This window comes from Cydia splendana, chromosome 18, assembly GCF_910591565.1.
Source record: "Cydia splendana chromosome 18, ilCydSple1.2, whole genome shotgun sequence".
Taxonomy (NCBI): domain Eukaryota; kingdom Metazoa; phylum Arthropoda; class Insecta; order Lepidoptera; family Tortricidae; genus Cydia; species Cydia splendana.
In genome coordinates this window covers 7,181,236-7,198,942 of record NC_085977.1, presented here as the reverse complement: position 1 = coordinate 7,198,942, position 17,707 = coordinate 7,181,236, and the positions used below count along the sequence as shown (strand labels likewise).

Here is a 17,707-nt window from a genome sequence, read left to right as displayed (position 1 = left end):
GTTGGTTTCTACCAAAGAATATAATACTCACTAGGGTTTCTACCTCCTAGTTGGTTTCTACTCTACATATATAGTTGGTCAAACCAATATGTCAGTCAGTAAGAACCAGGAAAACTATACTCATCGTTTTCTTTTTGGTGCTAGTACTAGTGTAAGAAAAAGATAGTATGATTCTCTCTGTCTATGATTGAAATAAGATAGTCCTTTGACAAACTGTATTATATATATCCCGTCCAGAATTTTTTTAATTTGCCGCTCTTTTCTACTGATGGAAAAGGCTTGACAGAGTATATAAAGGACATCCCTTTACAAAGCCGTATCGAGATTAGTCAATTTTTCGCCAATAACCGCGAATATCGAAGTTCGCAAATTGCGGGCATTTTTCTCTGTCACTCTAATTACGCCTTCATTGGCGTAAAAGAGAAAGATCCCCGCAATTTGCGAATTTCGGTTTTTGCGGTAGCCCCTCTGATTCAATTTCCCGATCGAATCAGAGGGCCTTTACCGCGAACCACGTTCGACGGGTTACCTCTCTGTCGCACTTGTTAATTCGTACGTAAGTGTGACAGGGAGGCACCACGTCGAACGTGGTTCGCGGTAGACCCTCAGGAGGTGCGGCTCGCCGAATTCAACCGCCAATAATGACCGATATTACCGATAAAATGAGTTGCGGACGCAAGAATACCAATTTGTGAGGCCAGTATTTTCATTCTGGGGCATTTTTTCAATTTAGAGGGCTCTAATATCACCATAAATTTCTGATCACATCGGTCGATTTGATCAGTAATGAATGGTAATGAAATTTAGAGGGCATAATATCACCATAAATCTAATTTCATTTCTGATCAAATCGACCGATTTGATCAGTCCCGTCTGGATACCACTTAATATTTTTAAAAATTCTAATTCAAAACTTGCAACACAGTTTATGAACTGTCAGTAAATCAATTGTGAAACGAACGAGATCGTCGTATTTTGATTTGAGTGATTACCAATTTTATTTGGTTCGGTAAAGAATCAATTTTCACTCCAGATTTAATACTATTGCATTAAATTATCCATGAAGCTATTGGTGTGCAAAGTTATTGCATCAAATACCATGTCCGTAATGTGATATAGGAAGGCAACCTGCTGTGTACTCTTCAATTTTGACCATGAAATCTAGTAAACGAAGACTGCAAGCACTAACCGAAGGAACAGATGGAAACCTACCTAGTTATCTCAAAATGGAAGACTCTGAAACATCTATCCCGCCAGTATTTAGGTCTCGACTTCATGAGCTATTTTCTCAGATAGAGAAAGAGTTCGATCTTTTGTACACGGAAAACTTAAATCGTAAGTATATCTACCTCTACCTAATAGTCGGGGTATATCATGTGATTTCAGGAACTTTGCGTGCTGTAACCAGTGTTATTTGGTTTTGGCTGACCTCATTTTAGCCATCCAAGTCCTAGTCCACTGAGTACATATTGAGGTTGGGGTGTAGCAAAGGGGGGGCTGGGACTTAGAAATTTTTTTTGCAAAGTGGTGTCATTATGACACCACTTTTAAATGATTGTAATGTGTAGATCACGTGAAAATAAGCATCTTTTATTAGAACAACTTTTCTATAAAATTAAAAATGGCCGAGTTAGACGCCTCCAAAGATTGGTGTTTTTAAAGGGAGCTGGGACTTGTAAAATTTTCATCGAGAGTGGTGTCATTATAACATATATTTTAAATGATTGTAATGTGTAAATCACATCAAAATAAGCATCTTTTATTAGAAAAACTTTTCTCTAAAATTAAAAATGGCTGAGTTGTTGGACTTTTTATAATGTATATTTTAATATTTGAAGCCAGTGGCAGCGAGCGAGCGAAGCGAGCGAGCAAGACCTTCCTGGACAGAGCCGACTTGGATATGGTTAGGTTAGAAGACTAAGGCGGGAGCTTTGCTCCCGCCTTAGTCTTCGAGGTTATTTTTTTTTTCAACAACCCAAAAAACGTAATTACACAGCAACTTTCGGGTCAAATATCCCAATTTTCGTGTCAAATATCTCGGCCATTTTTGACTTTAGAGAAAAGTTATTCCTACAAAACATGCTTATTTTAGCATGTTGTCTACGATTACACAATAAAAAATAGGTGTTATAATACGCCCCCCTTTCGTACACTCTGACCCATATTGACACTATTTAATTTGAAATGAGTTCTTAACCTTGCTACTCTTTCAATGTTTTCTAACTACAAATTCTTTCGAAGCATAGTTGCAAATTACTTGAATTTGAGTCTTGAATGTATACAAATGGTATTGACTCAAAAATTATTATGTAAACAGAGAAGGAATACAAAAATTTTCAAAATGTACCTTGCCCTTTATATAATTATTATTTATATCAAGAATAGAGACATAAGAAATAGCTGTATAGTGATTATTCTTTTTTTTTCTATGTTGTTGTGAATGCTGATTTGCTGAAGGTCATATTAGCTAATAAACCAGTTCTCATATTTTATTCATGCCAGTTCAACATTTCCCGCCACAAACACGTGTACGCTTTTAACATCAATAATGTTTTCAAGTGGTTTGCCCTTGCCATCCTGTAGTACTTGAGTCTTATCTAACCATACCCATCTTTAGACAAAATGGATTGTTTGTTTACTTTTAAGACATTCAGTGTAAACTCTATATAGCGACACTCAAGGGACCGGACACTTTTTGACGTTATAGAGAGTTTTCGTTAAATAGAGGGAAATTAATACTAAGGTAAACCAACTAGAGGCAAAAATGTCGACGTTATAGGGAGTGAAACATTATATCGCGTGACGTTAAATGGAGTTTACACTGTATGTAAAAGTCATACAGTAAAACCAAAGTATTTATTGCACTTGGCTGTTTATTGTTATCTTGCTCCCACTTAGGGTCAGTTGCACCAAACTGTTTGTATTGTTAAAGAGTTTGCTAAATTTTTATGTATGGAAAGTTTCATAGTAAAGCGCCGGGGCGCGCCGGCTGACGTTAATCAGTCTGTCAAATGTGGTTGGTGCAACTGGCCCTTACTTAGGTGACAATTAAAGTCATTAATTACTACCACAAGTTATGAGCCATATTAAACCATACTAGTACCAAAACATTGTTGATTTTTGAATATCTTTTTTTTATTAGTGAGTTTTTTTATAGCACCTCCCACCTATTTCGTGTTTCATGCCTTTTATTTAGGTGGGCAATCAACAATCATGGAATTGTAGTAACACTAAACTTTAACATTGCAAGACCGATACATACCATCATCAACATTGTCAATTGACTCTTTGTGAAATATAAATAATCAGTTAAAGGTTTTGCTCTTAATATAATTGCATGGAGTTACATTGTACTGAGTAACTGATGCATGCTACTTTCAGCTACTTGCAAAGCAGATTTCAACTTGCTCCAACGGAAAACTACAACAAAACCATTTTCATAATTTTCTTAATACATTATTTTATTTGTCTTCATTTTTAGAATTTTTTTTATTTTTAAAGAAAGTCAAACACTTGTAAATAAAATATGTCCGGTTTGTTTCCAGTCCAAGAGAAGATAGACATATTAAGTGAAAAACTGGAGAGAGAGAGTTATCTGGGGGACAAGCAGAATCCAGATTACATTGAATTTGAAGCTACGGGGAAGACTTCTAAAACCAAATGTAAGTGAAATTATTAATTTTTAGCCAAGTTTCATGAATTGTGGAAGATGTACTTTATGTACAAGGTACATTTAAACTACCTAGGCTAGCTACCTAGGGGCTGTTCATAAATTACGTCATCTATTTTTGACGATTTTTGACCCCCGCCCACCCTAAAATCATCCAAAAATCATGCTTCGAATAACCCCGTTTCCTCCTACGTCATGCTACCATCATCCGATGTCCAGACCCCCCCAATTTAAAATGACGTAATTTATGAATAGCCCCCTAGTCAGGCCTATGGAACTATCCGCGCGAGCTCGGATTTATACCTACGAATCTGCTACCGTTCACGGTAGAAAAGCAAGCCAGTTGGTTTGGTCGCCACACGCGCTCACACACACACGTCACCGCGCGCCGCACTGACAATTTTTACGATAGTTACAAGCTACGTAGTTACTATTGAATTTCTTTAATTAAACATGTAATGTTTATGTATATGAATATTTGAAACTAGACGGGCCCGCAGCTCCGCTCGCGTAAATGAAATAAAGAGTTTGTCTTATGTTTAGTTAAATACCGACATTATTATGTATTCAACCCTGCCAGGGTTTATAACTGTGATAAGGATTTCTTATTTGTCAAGTAGGTAGCCGTTATTTGGATAACTTAATTCGAAAATTTCTTATAACGTACGTAGGTATTTATTTAAAACTTGTTTTAACATAAAATTATTACTTATTGTTGTAAGCCTAGTTGCAAAAACGTTCATTAGATTACTTATTTTCCGCTTTAAGCCACGAATATGGACGACCACCACCCATAAATCGCCTTTTCATACAAACGTAGGTAGTCCCCATTTCCCTTTCTGGATCTTAACATTACTACGCCTAAGGTGACGCAACGATCCAAAGGACTCACCTGGCCTCCGATACCAGTACGGTTACCATCAGTTTCTCACTGACATAAACGCCGTCGAGAACGTAATTTACTTTCTATACATACCGTTTGCACTAATATGCGAGTGCGAGCGAGATGTATAGAAAGTAAATTACGTTCTCGACGGCGTTTATGTCAGTGACAAACTGATGGTAACCGTACTGATCACGTCATGTTTCTTGCGATCTTGCGATAGCTCTCGCCATCGGGCGTCTCCCATTTTGTTGTCCCAAGTACGCTCGTCTCCCATTCTATAACTTTGTATTTTTGGCTCATCTCGGCAGCCCTTTCCCTGGACGAATGACAATGTTTGCCGAAGCCATGAAAATCAATCTGAATAATAATAACTCATAAAGAAATTTAAAACAATAAAATACAAATTATTAACACGATAATCATACGATAATATTAATTTGATTGATATGTCATAAATGGCATAATTCACTCGTATGGGCTATGGACTAAGGTTGAGGTTGGCAGCACTTTTTATTTTACTTCGTGTAAAAAAACTCAGAAATACCTTTATACCAACATGACAAACATAATTTAGGTTACTTTAACTTACGGATTATTTGGTCTAATCTGTAGCACCGCCAAACGAAAGCAACCGAGAGTTGCCGAGAAATGGTCGAAGTCGTAAAATGAAGATTGTTATGAAAATTTCTTTTCCTTATTGTAAATTAAATACGCATCGAAAGCGATAGTTTTTATGTTCTAGTTTTATTCTCATATGTAGATAATAGATTTAAATAGTTTTTTCTTATCATACGTGCGTTGTATTCGAGATACGTGTCAAAAACTTTTTTAGAAATTTGTAAGGCGCCATCTCTCTTCTTCGCTCGTTTTTTATCCCGTTCTGGTTTTTCAATTTTATATATATGATGATGATGATGATGATGATGATGATAGGTAGCAAATTTTTAATTTATTTTGGTAAATGTTTATTTTAACGACAGTAAGTTAACTTTACATCGGAAAGTACCTACTCTTTTATGCTCTGGTTAACTTATAATTAATTACCTGTATTCATGGGTTCTCTATGTTTTTTCTTTATTGTGTAACATTAATCTCTGTCTGGTTTTAAATTACACGAAGTTTTAAAACTAATACTTGCTGGGATCATTGCGCGGTTTATAAAACGGCGTAAACACTGCGGTTACTGCAGGGACATATGACCTTTAAAAATGAGTATTTCGCAAACACTAACGCATAAACGGAGGTATAAATTAAGATTTTGCAGAAGAAGGTCACTCCATTGTATTTTTGTGTAGGTATCAAAACGGTAGGTATTTGCGTTTTCTTTGAGAGATAAGTATCTGTTCGTAAGAACTATTATATAATCTGTGCCCTAGTCATGTTGGTTTCAAGTTCTTATCTTTTCTAATGGTTAATAAATTACTTCACTTGAAACACCTGTTCTAAGAGGAGAGATAAGAAGTCTAAATATATGGCTATCCCCCTATGTTTATAGTGATCATAACATAAGTATAAGCTGTGTGTGCATAATCTATGAATATTAGTTGCTAATAGTAAACTGTTTGTAAGTATAACATTCAGTTTTAAAACTGTCTATTGGTCTCTGAATATTTCAACTCTTGTCAGTAGGTACTTACTTAATCTAGTATTAATTACGTTTTATAAATATTTTCAAAGTACACAGCAAATTCCTGCCATAGTGCATATAGTCACTAAAATTATTTCCGTCCTATAGCGTATCCGCCCTATGGCATATTGAAGGTAATTTGCTCAAGTAGTTTGCTGGTTACTGTCTTCTTCTTCTTTTCATCCTGTTACCCCCTGCTGGGGTGTAGGGCTCGAATCTTTTTCTTCCACTGACTCCGGTCCTGGGCAGCTGGTTACTGTTTTTTTTTTTTTAATCTTTTAGTGTCCCAAAGCAACTCCCAGAAAGTGAAAGCGAGCCACAAGCTGCGAGTGCAGACAAGCAAGATCGTGTCCAGCTTTAAAGCACCGACATACAACTGTCAGCTGGTCCGGGAGTTCACCGGACACAAGGATGGCATCTGGGACGTGTCCTCGGCTAGGCCGGGCCAGGCGCTTATTGGGACAGCTTCAGCTGGTGAGTTTTAATCATTGGCATATTCGTTTTGGTATTGATGAGTAGACAAAGTCAATGCATTGAAGCTATCAACTGTAACCATGGATTGTTACTGGTATAACTCAAAATCATTGGCTTGCTTTCACAATATGTCTGTGATATTCTAGAATAGTATTTAGATAACGATAATGAGGTATCAGATGAGCTGAATAAAATGCAAAAATATACATTTGTAGCCGAGACACCGAAATTAAACACCGTCAATTTGTATGAAATGAATACCGGTATACAATCATATGTGAGGGATCTTTAAGTGTAACAAATAACATACAGATACTGTAACAATTGTATATACAGGTAAATTAGTATCAAAGTGAAAGCTGGTATTCCCTGGTCCCTGAAAATTGATAAGTATATGGAAATCGTAAAATTCATATATTACTCATTTCATTTTGATGCAAGTGTAAATGAAACTTAATATAATCTTTATTAAATACCAAAACCCTGCCACCACTTTCAAATCATCTCCTTAATTTAATTCGACCAGATCACACGGCGTGCGTATGGAGCGTCGAGTGGGGCAAGTGCCTCCTCCAGTACACGGGGCACGCGGGCTCCGTGAACTCCATCCGGTTCCACCCCAGCCGCGACATCGCGCTCACCAGCAGCGGCGACAACACCGCGCACGTGTGGCAGGCGGCCGTCAACTGGGATCTGCCGGTACTAATCTTACCACTCTTACTAGTTACTAAAGAGAATAGAGTGCATAGAGACGGATTGTCAAAGTAAATTATGTAGCCACTGTAAATTTACTGCCATCTTTCGACAGAAAATAAAACTGTTAGAACGCCATTTGACTTTGATCTTTATTATTTCATTGATATGTGTTAACTTATTAAATATTAATATTAACGCCATCTACTCGACTATAGGCCAAAGGTATGGTGCAATCTTTTCGGGCGATAGTGCCATAACCTTCAGCCTATTCTCGAGTAGATGGCGTTAATATTAATAATATCAGTGAAAGAATAATGATCAAAGTCAAATGGCGTTCTAACAGTTTTAATCGTCTGTCGAAAGATGGCAGAAAATGTACTGTAGCTACATAATTTACCATGACAGTAACTCTCTATTTCAAATTCTCTTTGCTAGTTACTAACCAGACGGGTCAGGGCTCCGTCAACTTTGGGGTTGTGCACAAATCACGCGAGGTGTTTTCGGCTACTTTTTGACCCATGCGTGCAATGGGCAATCGTCTCATATTTGGACGCGCCTTAATTGCAGGATGTGTGTAACAAGTAACAACCTATTTTCCTTCCAGCGCGGCCAATCCTCCGAGGAAGAATTGGAAGGCGGCGGCGAAGAAAGCCTCGGGGAAGGCAGCGACCGTCCCGAAGTACTCCGCACGCCGCTCACCGAGCTTCTCGGACACTCCGGGGTGGTGGTGGCCGCTGACTGGCTGACGGGCGGCGACCACGTGATCACGGCCTCGTGGGACCGGACCGCCAACCTGTACGACGTCGAGACGGGCGACTGTCTGCAGATACTCATGGGTGACTGATAAAAATTAATATTCTCACACCTTGGTACCTCTACATAGTAACGCATGTACGCACGTTGTGGAATGAACTGGGATCCTGAAGTTCTCTCGAGGAGTTATAGTTCTAGTCGGCTATGTGCAATTGTACATATGAGAAATGTAGGGTTTCAGGCGTCCATTGGCAGCAGTGCAGGAAAAAGGAGAAAATTCGTCATGCGACTCTCGCCCATTGTAGTAAAAAAAAAATAGTAACTAAAATCTCTAGTCTAGCGCTGTGTGATGTCAAAAAACATCTTCCTCTAGGCACCTTGTAGGGAGAGTTAGGCAGTTATTAACCCTATTTTTTTTTTCAGGGCACGACCACGAGCTTACACACGCGTCCGCTCATCACAGCTCAAGACTCGTAGTAACAGCCTCACGGGACACCACGTTCCGGCTGTGGGACTTCCGCGAGCCCATACACTCCGTGTCCGTCTTTCAGGGACACACCGAGTAAGTGACTTGTCCTGGACAGTCAGTGTAAAGGGTTCGATAACTCGGGATGTATTTTAAATACTTTGTACTCGATATAATCCATTTCCAGTTTTATTTCATGAATAACTATCGTGGTAACCATGGACAATATTAATATATTTTTATAAAATAAACAATTATCTTCTTTTCTAATAGAAGTATTTTTTCTCAGGAGCGTTACTTCTGCGGTCTTTACCCGTGAAGATAAAGTAGTATCCGGCTCTGATGATCGCTCAGTGAAGGTATGTGCTATGTTATGATAATATAAAAAGAAATGAAAGCCAATTCAATCACAGTCAAATTCGGTGTCCGAATCTGAAGTAGTAACTACTTCATGCTGATAGTTGCATGCATGCTGGTAGTCCACAAAAGTTTATGCAGTTATGTTTTTGTCATTGTTGTTTTTCTCATTATAGGTATTACAATAACCACAAAATCTTTATTTTAACAGGTGTGGGACGTCCGTAACATGCGCAGCGCCTTAGCCACGATCCGTTCCGACTCATCCGTGAACCGGGTCGGCGTGAGCAGCACCGGTATCATCGCCATCCCGCACGACAACCGGCAAGTGCGGCTGTTCGACCTGCAGGGGCAGCGGCTAGCTCGCCTGCCGCGCTCTAGCCGACAGGTATGTTACTGGCTAAAGTGTGATCCGTTCCGACTCGTCCGTGAACCGGGTCGGCGTGAGCAGCACCGGTATCATCGCCATCCCGCACGACAACCGGCAAGTGCGGCTGTTCGACCTGCAGGGACAGCGGCTAGCTCGCCTGCCGCGCTCTAGCCGACAGGTATGTTACTGGCTAAAGTGTGATCCGTTCCGACTCGTCCGTGAACCGGGTCGGCGTGAGCAGCACCGGTATCATCGCCATCCCGCACGACAACCGGCAAGTGCGGCTGTTCGACCTGCAGGGGCAGCGGCTAGCTCGCCTGCCGCGCTCTAGCCGACAGGTATGTTACTGGCTAAAGTGTGATCCGTTCCGACTCGTCCGTGAACCGGGTCGGCGTGAGCAGCACCGGTATCATCGCCATCCCGCACGACAACCGGCAAGTGCGGCTGTTCGACCTGCAGGGGCAGCGGCTAGCTCGCCTGCCGCGCTTTAGCCGACAGGTGTGTTACTGACATACAGGGCGAGTGTGAACAGAGCACCACGGGGCTCATCGCCAACCACTACAGCGTATAATATTAGCAAATGCAAGCATCCATGCAGATTCGTCCATGAACAGTTGGTGTGGGCAGCACAAGGGTCATCGCCATCCCGCCACGCGGGACGGATACACACAGATAGGAGATACAGATCCCCTGCGACGTGAGCAGCAGGCCTCATCGCTTTAGCAAAAAATACGAACTTTTTTAATAACTATTATATGTATTATGGTCCTAGCATAGAATGCTCCTTGAATCAAAAAAAAATCAAAATATACTTTATTCATGTAGGCCTAGCAACAAGCTCTTATGAATCGTAATTAATCTTAATCTAATTATCAGAGCAATTTATTGATGTTAATATTATTCCATAATAAAATTGGATTATTATACATATCAAATTTAACACTAAGAATTTCACAAAGGATCGTCAAACATTAAAAAGATTGTATAAAAACAAGTAGAATGCTCCGTGCATAGCAAAACTGAAAACTAACCATACTTTCGCTGTATGCACATTTTACATTAATTAAATATCACAAAGCGGCGAGCCATGTCAACTTGAACGTGACAAATTGTGGAACTGTCATTATAAACATTATGCATATTTTCATACTAAATTAACTTTTAGGTAATATATTATTTACCCGGTACAAGTTCGTCCAATAAAACTATTATTTATCCACAGGGCCACCGCCGCATGGTGACGTCAGTAGCGTGGGCGGAGGACATATCGCCGAACATCAACTTCTTCAGCTGCGGCTTCGACCGCCGCATCCTCGGCTGGTCCATCCAGCCCTCCAAAGAGAATTAGTTTACTTTTAACACTGTTTTACAAGGGTTTTTACTACACGCACACCGCTATCAACACTATAGAATACGTGTATTTTACAGCGAATTGTCTATGGACAAAAAAATTGGAAATGACTTGTTGGAAGCTGATTCGATACGCAATATATCTAGTCTGGCAAACCAATTTTGTCAGTGCAAAAAAGCGGCATATTTGAAAAATGTAAGCGCATAACCTGCCATCCCTCATAATAAATTTGAAGTTCGCTTTTTCCTAGTTACAATTTGGTCATCATCATCTTCCTCGCGTTGTCCCGGCATTAGTCCTAGTTACAAATTGGTATGCCAGACTAAATAAACGGCAGTGGCGTAGCGTGAACTAATCTAGCCGTGTGCGAAGTCGCATCTGCGAGGCCCTTTTCTTTAAATGTGTATTCCCAAGGTAAGGCTGGCTCCGGCGAGGCCCCATTAAGGGCGAGGGCCCACATTGCCCACGCCTAGCTACGCCACTGTTCGTCGACGCACAACATATCACTTGTGCTATTGTTACATCCATTTTAATTTATATATTAATAACAAAAATAAACAAGTAAAGGATAAAATTCCATTAAATACGGTTAGAACAATGGAATGAGCTGTTTATAACGTATGTAAGTCATAATGTGCAATGGAAGAATGTACATATCGGTTCCAATGGAATTTATATTGCATAAGATGGGCGTTTCGATAATAATTGTATGTCGTAATCTAGTCTTGTATTTTTGAAAGGTCCCATTGATACGCTCAGCAGTACCATTATGTGTGGGATAATGTTTGACCTTGTTTTATTTATTTTATGAGGTTTTTTGGAATGGTTCATGTTTTTTTCTAGTATAAAACCGAAGGGGTTTCGATACTAACTGATCAAATAAATTTATTTTTCATTTCTCATGCTCTGAAAGAAGGTTGTTGTTCTAAAAGGTGTGCAGAAAATGATACGTTTCTGCACTAGAGCATTTTAGGTTCCAAGTACGATTTTAGTTTTTACGATTAGGAATAAATGGATTTGTTATACAATTTCCATTCTGATATTTGACTCCCCATTCCATAAATAACGATACTTTTGCCTAAATTGTTAATTGAAAGTTCCCTCAATAAATAGTATAAAAAATTATACTTAGTCATGTTTTTAAAGAAAACACAATATTTTACTTTCCTCGTATTCGAAATGAAAAGTAGAGTGTTTAACTCAGGTGAAGGGCATCCCTTGGTTAACAATCTACTATTACATGGCATTTTATGGGGTTTACCAGAGTTTAGACCTTTGGTAGGGAGTAGTTATTAGACTTCTATCTGTGACTGAAATTCGTCTTCAAATGATAATAATTGGAATTAGCGCTGTAAGTAAAAGTAAATCAATATGTCAAAATCAGCTGATGAAAATATATAATGTATAGGAATTGTCATTCCAACTTTCAGTGGCAAAAGGCTTGTGCACAAATCACGCGAGGTTCGATAGGGGGAAACACCCCCCACCCCGCCCCCACGGGTTTCGTTGAACATAAATCTTCACTCCGCACTTCAAAATAGCGAGTCTATTTTACGAAATTTTGGAGCGTGTGGCCTTGACCGGTCGGATGGAAAAATTTCAAAAAAATACACGTGAGGTTATGCGGGGGAGGGGGGTAACCAAAAACTTCACCAAATATCACCAAGGGGAGGAGGGGGTCAAAAAGTAGCCGAAAACACGTCGCGTGATTTGCACAACCCCAAATATAATCTTCAATTTTGGAATAAATTAGTGATGATAGTAATGTTGCTTCCAAAATATAGTAAGTTGAAAGTATAATACTAAGTTAAGTTAAATACGCGAAAGAGCGCATTCCTATAAAAACAAGAAAAAAATGTACTCTTGATGCCAATGTCAAAAATATTACAAGTAGGAAAGCGTTATATGAAATAGCGCGGAACAACGCACCAATCAAAATTATTTATTGTAGTATTTCCACAGAATAAATAATAGTACTAGGTACAAAAGACTCACTCTCTAACAAAACGCGTCTGTTACGATCAGGACAGGTATGGCCGCTAGGTGGCGACAGCGCCACGCGCGGCTTATGGCTAGTCACCAAAATTGGTGTGGAACGGATGTACTTTTAGCTACCTGTAGCAAAGCGACGAAATCGCGGAGTGAGCGACGCCTGGTATTTCAGTAAAATTTGCACAAGGGGGTTTTGTTTAAATTTTCTTCAGAATACATCATATATTACAAACAGAAACAGTGAAACGTTTATTATTATAAAGCAAATACTAACAGCACAAAATACTAATCAATTGTTATAGATATAATACTTTAAATATGTTGTTGGCTTTTAGTAGTCTATTAAGTGTTTTGATTGATTGGTTTGTCCATTAATTGTAATTGCTATTTAATATTTAATTTAAGTCGGTTGTTGGTGATTGTATTCGTATATATATGTAAGCCTGTTAGGCCAAATGGATTTGAGGGAAATTATAACCTTTGAATTAGATGTGATTTAAAATATTCGTCTGCTAGATATAGACATAATATTATACCTATTTTAGATGGAATTAGTCATTGTACCTAACCTTTAGGTAAAGTATTGTGGGCTTTTTTATTGAAGTAGATATGAATGTATTATTTCTTTTTCAAATTTTATATAATAAAATTAATAAACATATAATATCCGCTCTAAGGTACAGTCAGAATCATCCTTTTTTATATGGTAACAAATATGTGTTACGACTTACGATATATTTGGCCACTTTGATTGTCACTTTTTGTGACGTTTTCAACCAAACGGTACTACATTGTCGTTTGTCGATAAGGTTGATTTGATTCAATCTTTATGGAAATAGCACCTTACTGGATGGCACATTTGATGCTGACTGCACCTACGATCCTCAAAAGAACAAACCACCATAGTATATTGAATAGGAGGCCGTAATATTGAACAAGAGGAAAATATTTTCATGGTCAGCTACTTAAGTTGCCACTATCCTTGAGAGCTCAATAATTTCATCTACGTAACTTGTCTTCGGCCGTAGAAGCTCTGGCCAATGTGATGTTATGTAAATATGTGATGTTATTATGATACACGAATGTATTTTGAAATTCTTGCATAAATTGTGAATAAACCATTGACAGATATCTAGGGACTGGCCTTACGGGCAATAATAATGAGGCATGACAGGGGCCAGTACAATGGTGTGACACCGCTACAACGTGATTGGTTGATGCGTTCGCATCACGCGCGCTATTGGTCGCAATTAGTTGTGTTAGACTGCACGATTGGCTGGAATTAGTGAGTGACACCGCTGAACTAGTAACATTTTTAGTGCCCGTAAGGTCAGTCCTTAGATATATAAGTCAATGGAATAAACAACATGTCTAGGCGTTACCAGTGGACAATGTATCAGTAAAAACTAAACACATACCGTGAGTAGCCAGCCTAGTCAACTGTTATGTAATGATTATGTATTTCTGTTGTATGCCAAAGATCAGTTCGGGAATACTTTATTCATTGTTGAGAATGATCACAGCTTTATATGTTGTCTGATAACCCCAAAATAGTCTCCTGTGGGTGAGGCCGTAACCCAAGTATTCATACTAAAATCTGATACCTACTGCAGGCGTAGCCTCCTAAGGCCCAGCCATACAAATTAAAAACGCAAAATTTACCACAGAAATTTGAACCTACAATGTAGGATATAGAGTTGATTTTGCGTTGTTCAAAAAACTGAACGAAACAAAACAAAAGCAACTCTGTTCCAATCGAATATGATTTAAATTTCATTGAACTGAATAAGTACTAACTATAGGTTGGACCTTGGGCCTTAGGAGGGCATTATGGATGGCTTTATCCACGTCACAAAATAACTGTCACTTTTTAACACGCCGCGATTGAAAATGACGGACGTCGTTTTATCACGCTGTCACGTAGACAACAACGACCATCATATACTGGACTCCGTATGGAAACTATAACCAAGTATCCCATAAGTATTCCGTGAACAAAGTTTTGTACGGAACACTAAAAATGTCTCAATCGATTCGATATTGTATAGCCGTATAGGTACGGATTCGCACGCCGCTCCGGTGTGTGAAAGAGACAGTGCTCTGCACGTGTGTCCCCTTCGCACAAGGGGGCGGCGGGCGAATTCGTATAGGCCCCTGTACATATTGGGCCAACGCAAGCCAGTCCAAGGGACGCAGCCATGCGGTAGAATGAGATAGCAATATCACTTGCTCCCTCTAACGCAGACTGGCCCACGCTGGCCCAATATGTACAGGGGCCTTGTCAGTTTGATAGAGTTAGACCAAGAAAAGTCTGCAGCGATTTTGATTCTAACCGCGTAAGAGTCGATTTCACAGAGTCTTACAGATTTTTTTCCTATTGTAATAGTTTACGCAAATAACTTATTTTCATACAGTAGAATGTTTTCTGGTATATGAATAATTAAAATACACTACGTTATGTTTGTGCTTCACACTTTGTACCCTGCACTTAAATTGTGTCGCTTAAAACGAAATCATAAGTAATAATGTGTTAAAATGTACCGTCGGTATTGGACGTTGAATAATTTCTATATAAAATGATCTGAATATTTTTGTTACGTGAAAAATAGTATGAAATAAAATTATGAATAATAATGATTTGTTTTTATTTTAATTACTTTTATTTGTAATGTTTATGTATGTAACATACATACCGTGTAGATTTATCTTCCTAATTCTATACGATAATACGATTTGCCTAGTTAAAGTTTTGACCAAATTAACCTCCTGAGACTAAATGTACATTACAATGTATATAATCGTGCAATCTAATTTGAACCTTTCATGAACCAAATAGAGTAGCATTTCTTTTGTATCACTGCTTTTCAAAACAAACGAAATTCGTTCCATTTTACTTATAGAATAAGGTTCAAATTAAAAATTTGAAAACTTTATATGTTAGGTCTTACGAGGTTAAAAAGAGATAATTGCTATACTTGGTCAAGCAAATCTAGTCAGTAGAAAAAGGCGCGATATTAAAAATTTTTATGAGGCGATAACCCTTCGCGCCTATTTTTTTAAAATTTTCCGAATTTTTCTACTGACAAGATTTGCTTGACCAAGTATAATATCTTTAACAATTACTGCAAACAGGGCTTTAGGTACCCTGAACAGGCGTTTGCACTAATTCCTTTAGATTCATGTTTTGAACACTAGATTTAGCCTCGCCTTTTTTACCTCCTAGCTTCTTTACCACTACTTTTATCCCTTCCAACAGACCAAAGTCGCGGCTCAACAGCCAATCCCTAGCTTCTTCAGTAGCAGGTGTTACTAAGAAGAAACCTGCTGGAATCAATCCAGACTTGTGAAATTTGATTACTCTTCCGCTGCTCTTGGTCTTTATAATGCGTTGTACTTCTTCGCCTATAAGGTCAGTGAGTCTTTTACGTATGAGCCTTGCTAATTCCTTATCTATGGGGGCTCGGTCTTCCCGCCGTATGGCCACGGCGAGATGTCTACATTTTCGTATAGAATTACGACGATCATCTGTGCTTTGGTTCGGCTGCTTGGGAGCGCGCTCCATAGCAACTTCCGTACTTTCGCTTTCAAGGTCTTTTTTCTCCTCCGGTTCCGTCACCGTAACTTCCGGATGAACTTTTTTAGCACGTTTGGAACAATACGCAGCCTTGTTGGCTTTCCTTCTCGCCACCCGAGCTTTTTTCTTATCTTCTTTGGATTTGTATTTGCTAGTCATTGGTCCTGTTTTCATTACACTTGTATCTTTTACTGGACCAGAGGGCTGTGCATCTTGTGACGTTGTTGAATTTTTTGGAACTGACTGGTCTGCAATTTGGGTAAGATCGTGGATATCATCATTGAGTGGAGGGCTTGAGCTTGAAATTTCGATAACTCCCCCGTCAAGACTGTTGGTTGGGGGTTTTCCGTTTGCCTCCCCAGTCTCACTCTCTAGCTGTCGTTTGTACTCTTTCATGATTGTTGTTAAAAACTTATCTTGTAGATATTCAATAAATTCAATAACAAGTAGAAATAATATTACCTACCATTCAAAAAGAAATAAGTACGCGAATAAAATTGAACAGTTCCAAAATATCTTAAGTATCAAAGCAAAAGGAGATTTTTGTGTAAATAGTTTTGAGGGTAGTAAAATATTTACAAACACCGTTTTATTTATCGAACAGAGCGGTGCGGTCACAGGGTGCGGTAGTCTGTTACGGCTTCTACAGACCTTGCAGAAATGACATGCGATGTTGGCTAAGTAGGAGCAACGATCGATCAAATGCCGCAATGTATTGCAAATCGAATGTGATTAGAGGTGACGTTTGTAAAGGCTAATCTATATGTAGAGTTAGACCAAGGAAAGTCTGCAGCGATTTTGATAGCCCACGCAAGTGGGCCCAAGTTGAGTGCAAGTGTTATTTATACGTCAAAATTACATAGAAGTTTGACGTTTAAAATAACACTTGCACTGCGTGGGCTATCAAAATCACTGCAGACTTTTCTTGGTCTAACTCTATCTATATAGAGGCCAATTATTCATAATGAAAAAATAATAAATATTATTATTCACTTTCATTCAGTTAGCCCCTATATATTATACTACTCTTTGCCCCTATCGCTCACATTATAGAGTCAGACCAAGAAAAGTCTGCAGCGGATTTGATAGCCCACGCAGTGGAAGTGTTATTTTAAACGTCAAACTTCTATGAAATTATGATGTATAAATAACACTTGCACTGCGTGGGCTATCAAATCCGCTGCAGACTTTTCTTGGTCCGACTCTATAAGATGGTCAAGCAAATCTTGTCAGTAGAAAAAGGCGCGAAATTCAAATTTTCCCTATATCCCTTCGCGACTACATTTATCAATTTTGCCCCTTTATCTATATATAATATATCAGTTTTATTGTTGTTATCTACCTTCAAATGTTTTAAAATTTAGGAACGCACCCATAAAACAAAAAAGCGCGCAGAGTGACCATAGTATGACATTCTTTCTTTCCATTTTCTTTCTTATTGACAGCTTGTCAGGTCAGCATTGGATTATCTGTATATTATCTGTTTTGCTT

General features: G+C 38.7%; 1 protein-coding gene and 2 long non-coding RNA genes across 3 annotated transcripts in view; 2 read left to right on the top strand and 1 right to left on the bottom strand.

Annotated features, from left to right (window-relative positions):
- The window catches only part of LOC134799485 (uncharacterized), a 386,600-nt gene that overhangs the window by 117,957 nt on the left and 250,936 nt on the right, over window positions 1–17,707 (bottom strand). The gene's annotated exons all lie outside the window — the stretch shown is intronic.
- On the top strand, window positions 926–10,733 carry LOC134799481 (WD repeat-containing protein 37). Its single transcript, XM_063771893.1, has 9 exons — window positions 926–1,335; window positions 3,546–3,662; window positions 6,466–6,657; window positions 7,184–7,356; window positions 7,958–8,189; window positions 8,530–8,668; window positions 8,862–8,931; window positions 9,141–9,317; window positions 10,522–10,733. The coding sequence occupies exons 1-9, from the start codon at window positions 1,155–1,157 to the stop codon at window positions 10,645–10,647; spliced, it is 1,407 nt and encodes a 468-aa protein (XP_063627963.1). The 5' UTR covers window positions 926–1,154; the 3' UTR covers window positions 10,648–10,733.
- On the top strand, window positions 12,340–15,276 carry LOC134799213 (uncharacterized). The gene is made up of 2 exons (XR_010145357.1): window positions 12,340–14,786; window positions 14,960–15,276. It is a non-coding gene; the product is annotated as an uncharacterized LOC134799213 (long non-coding RNA).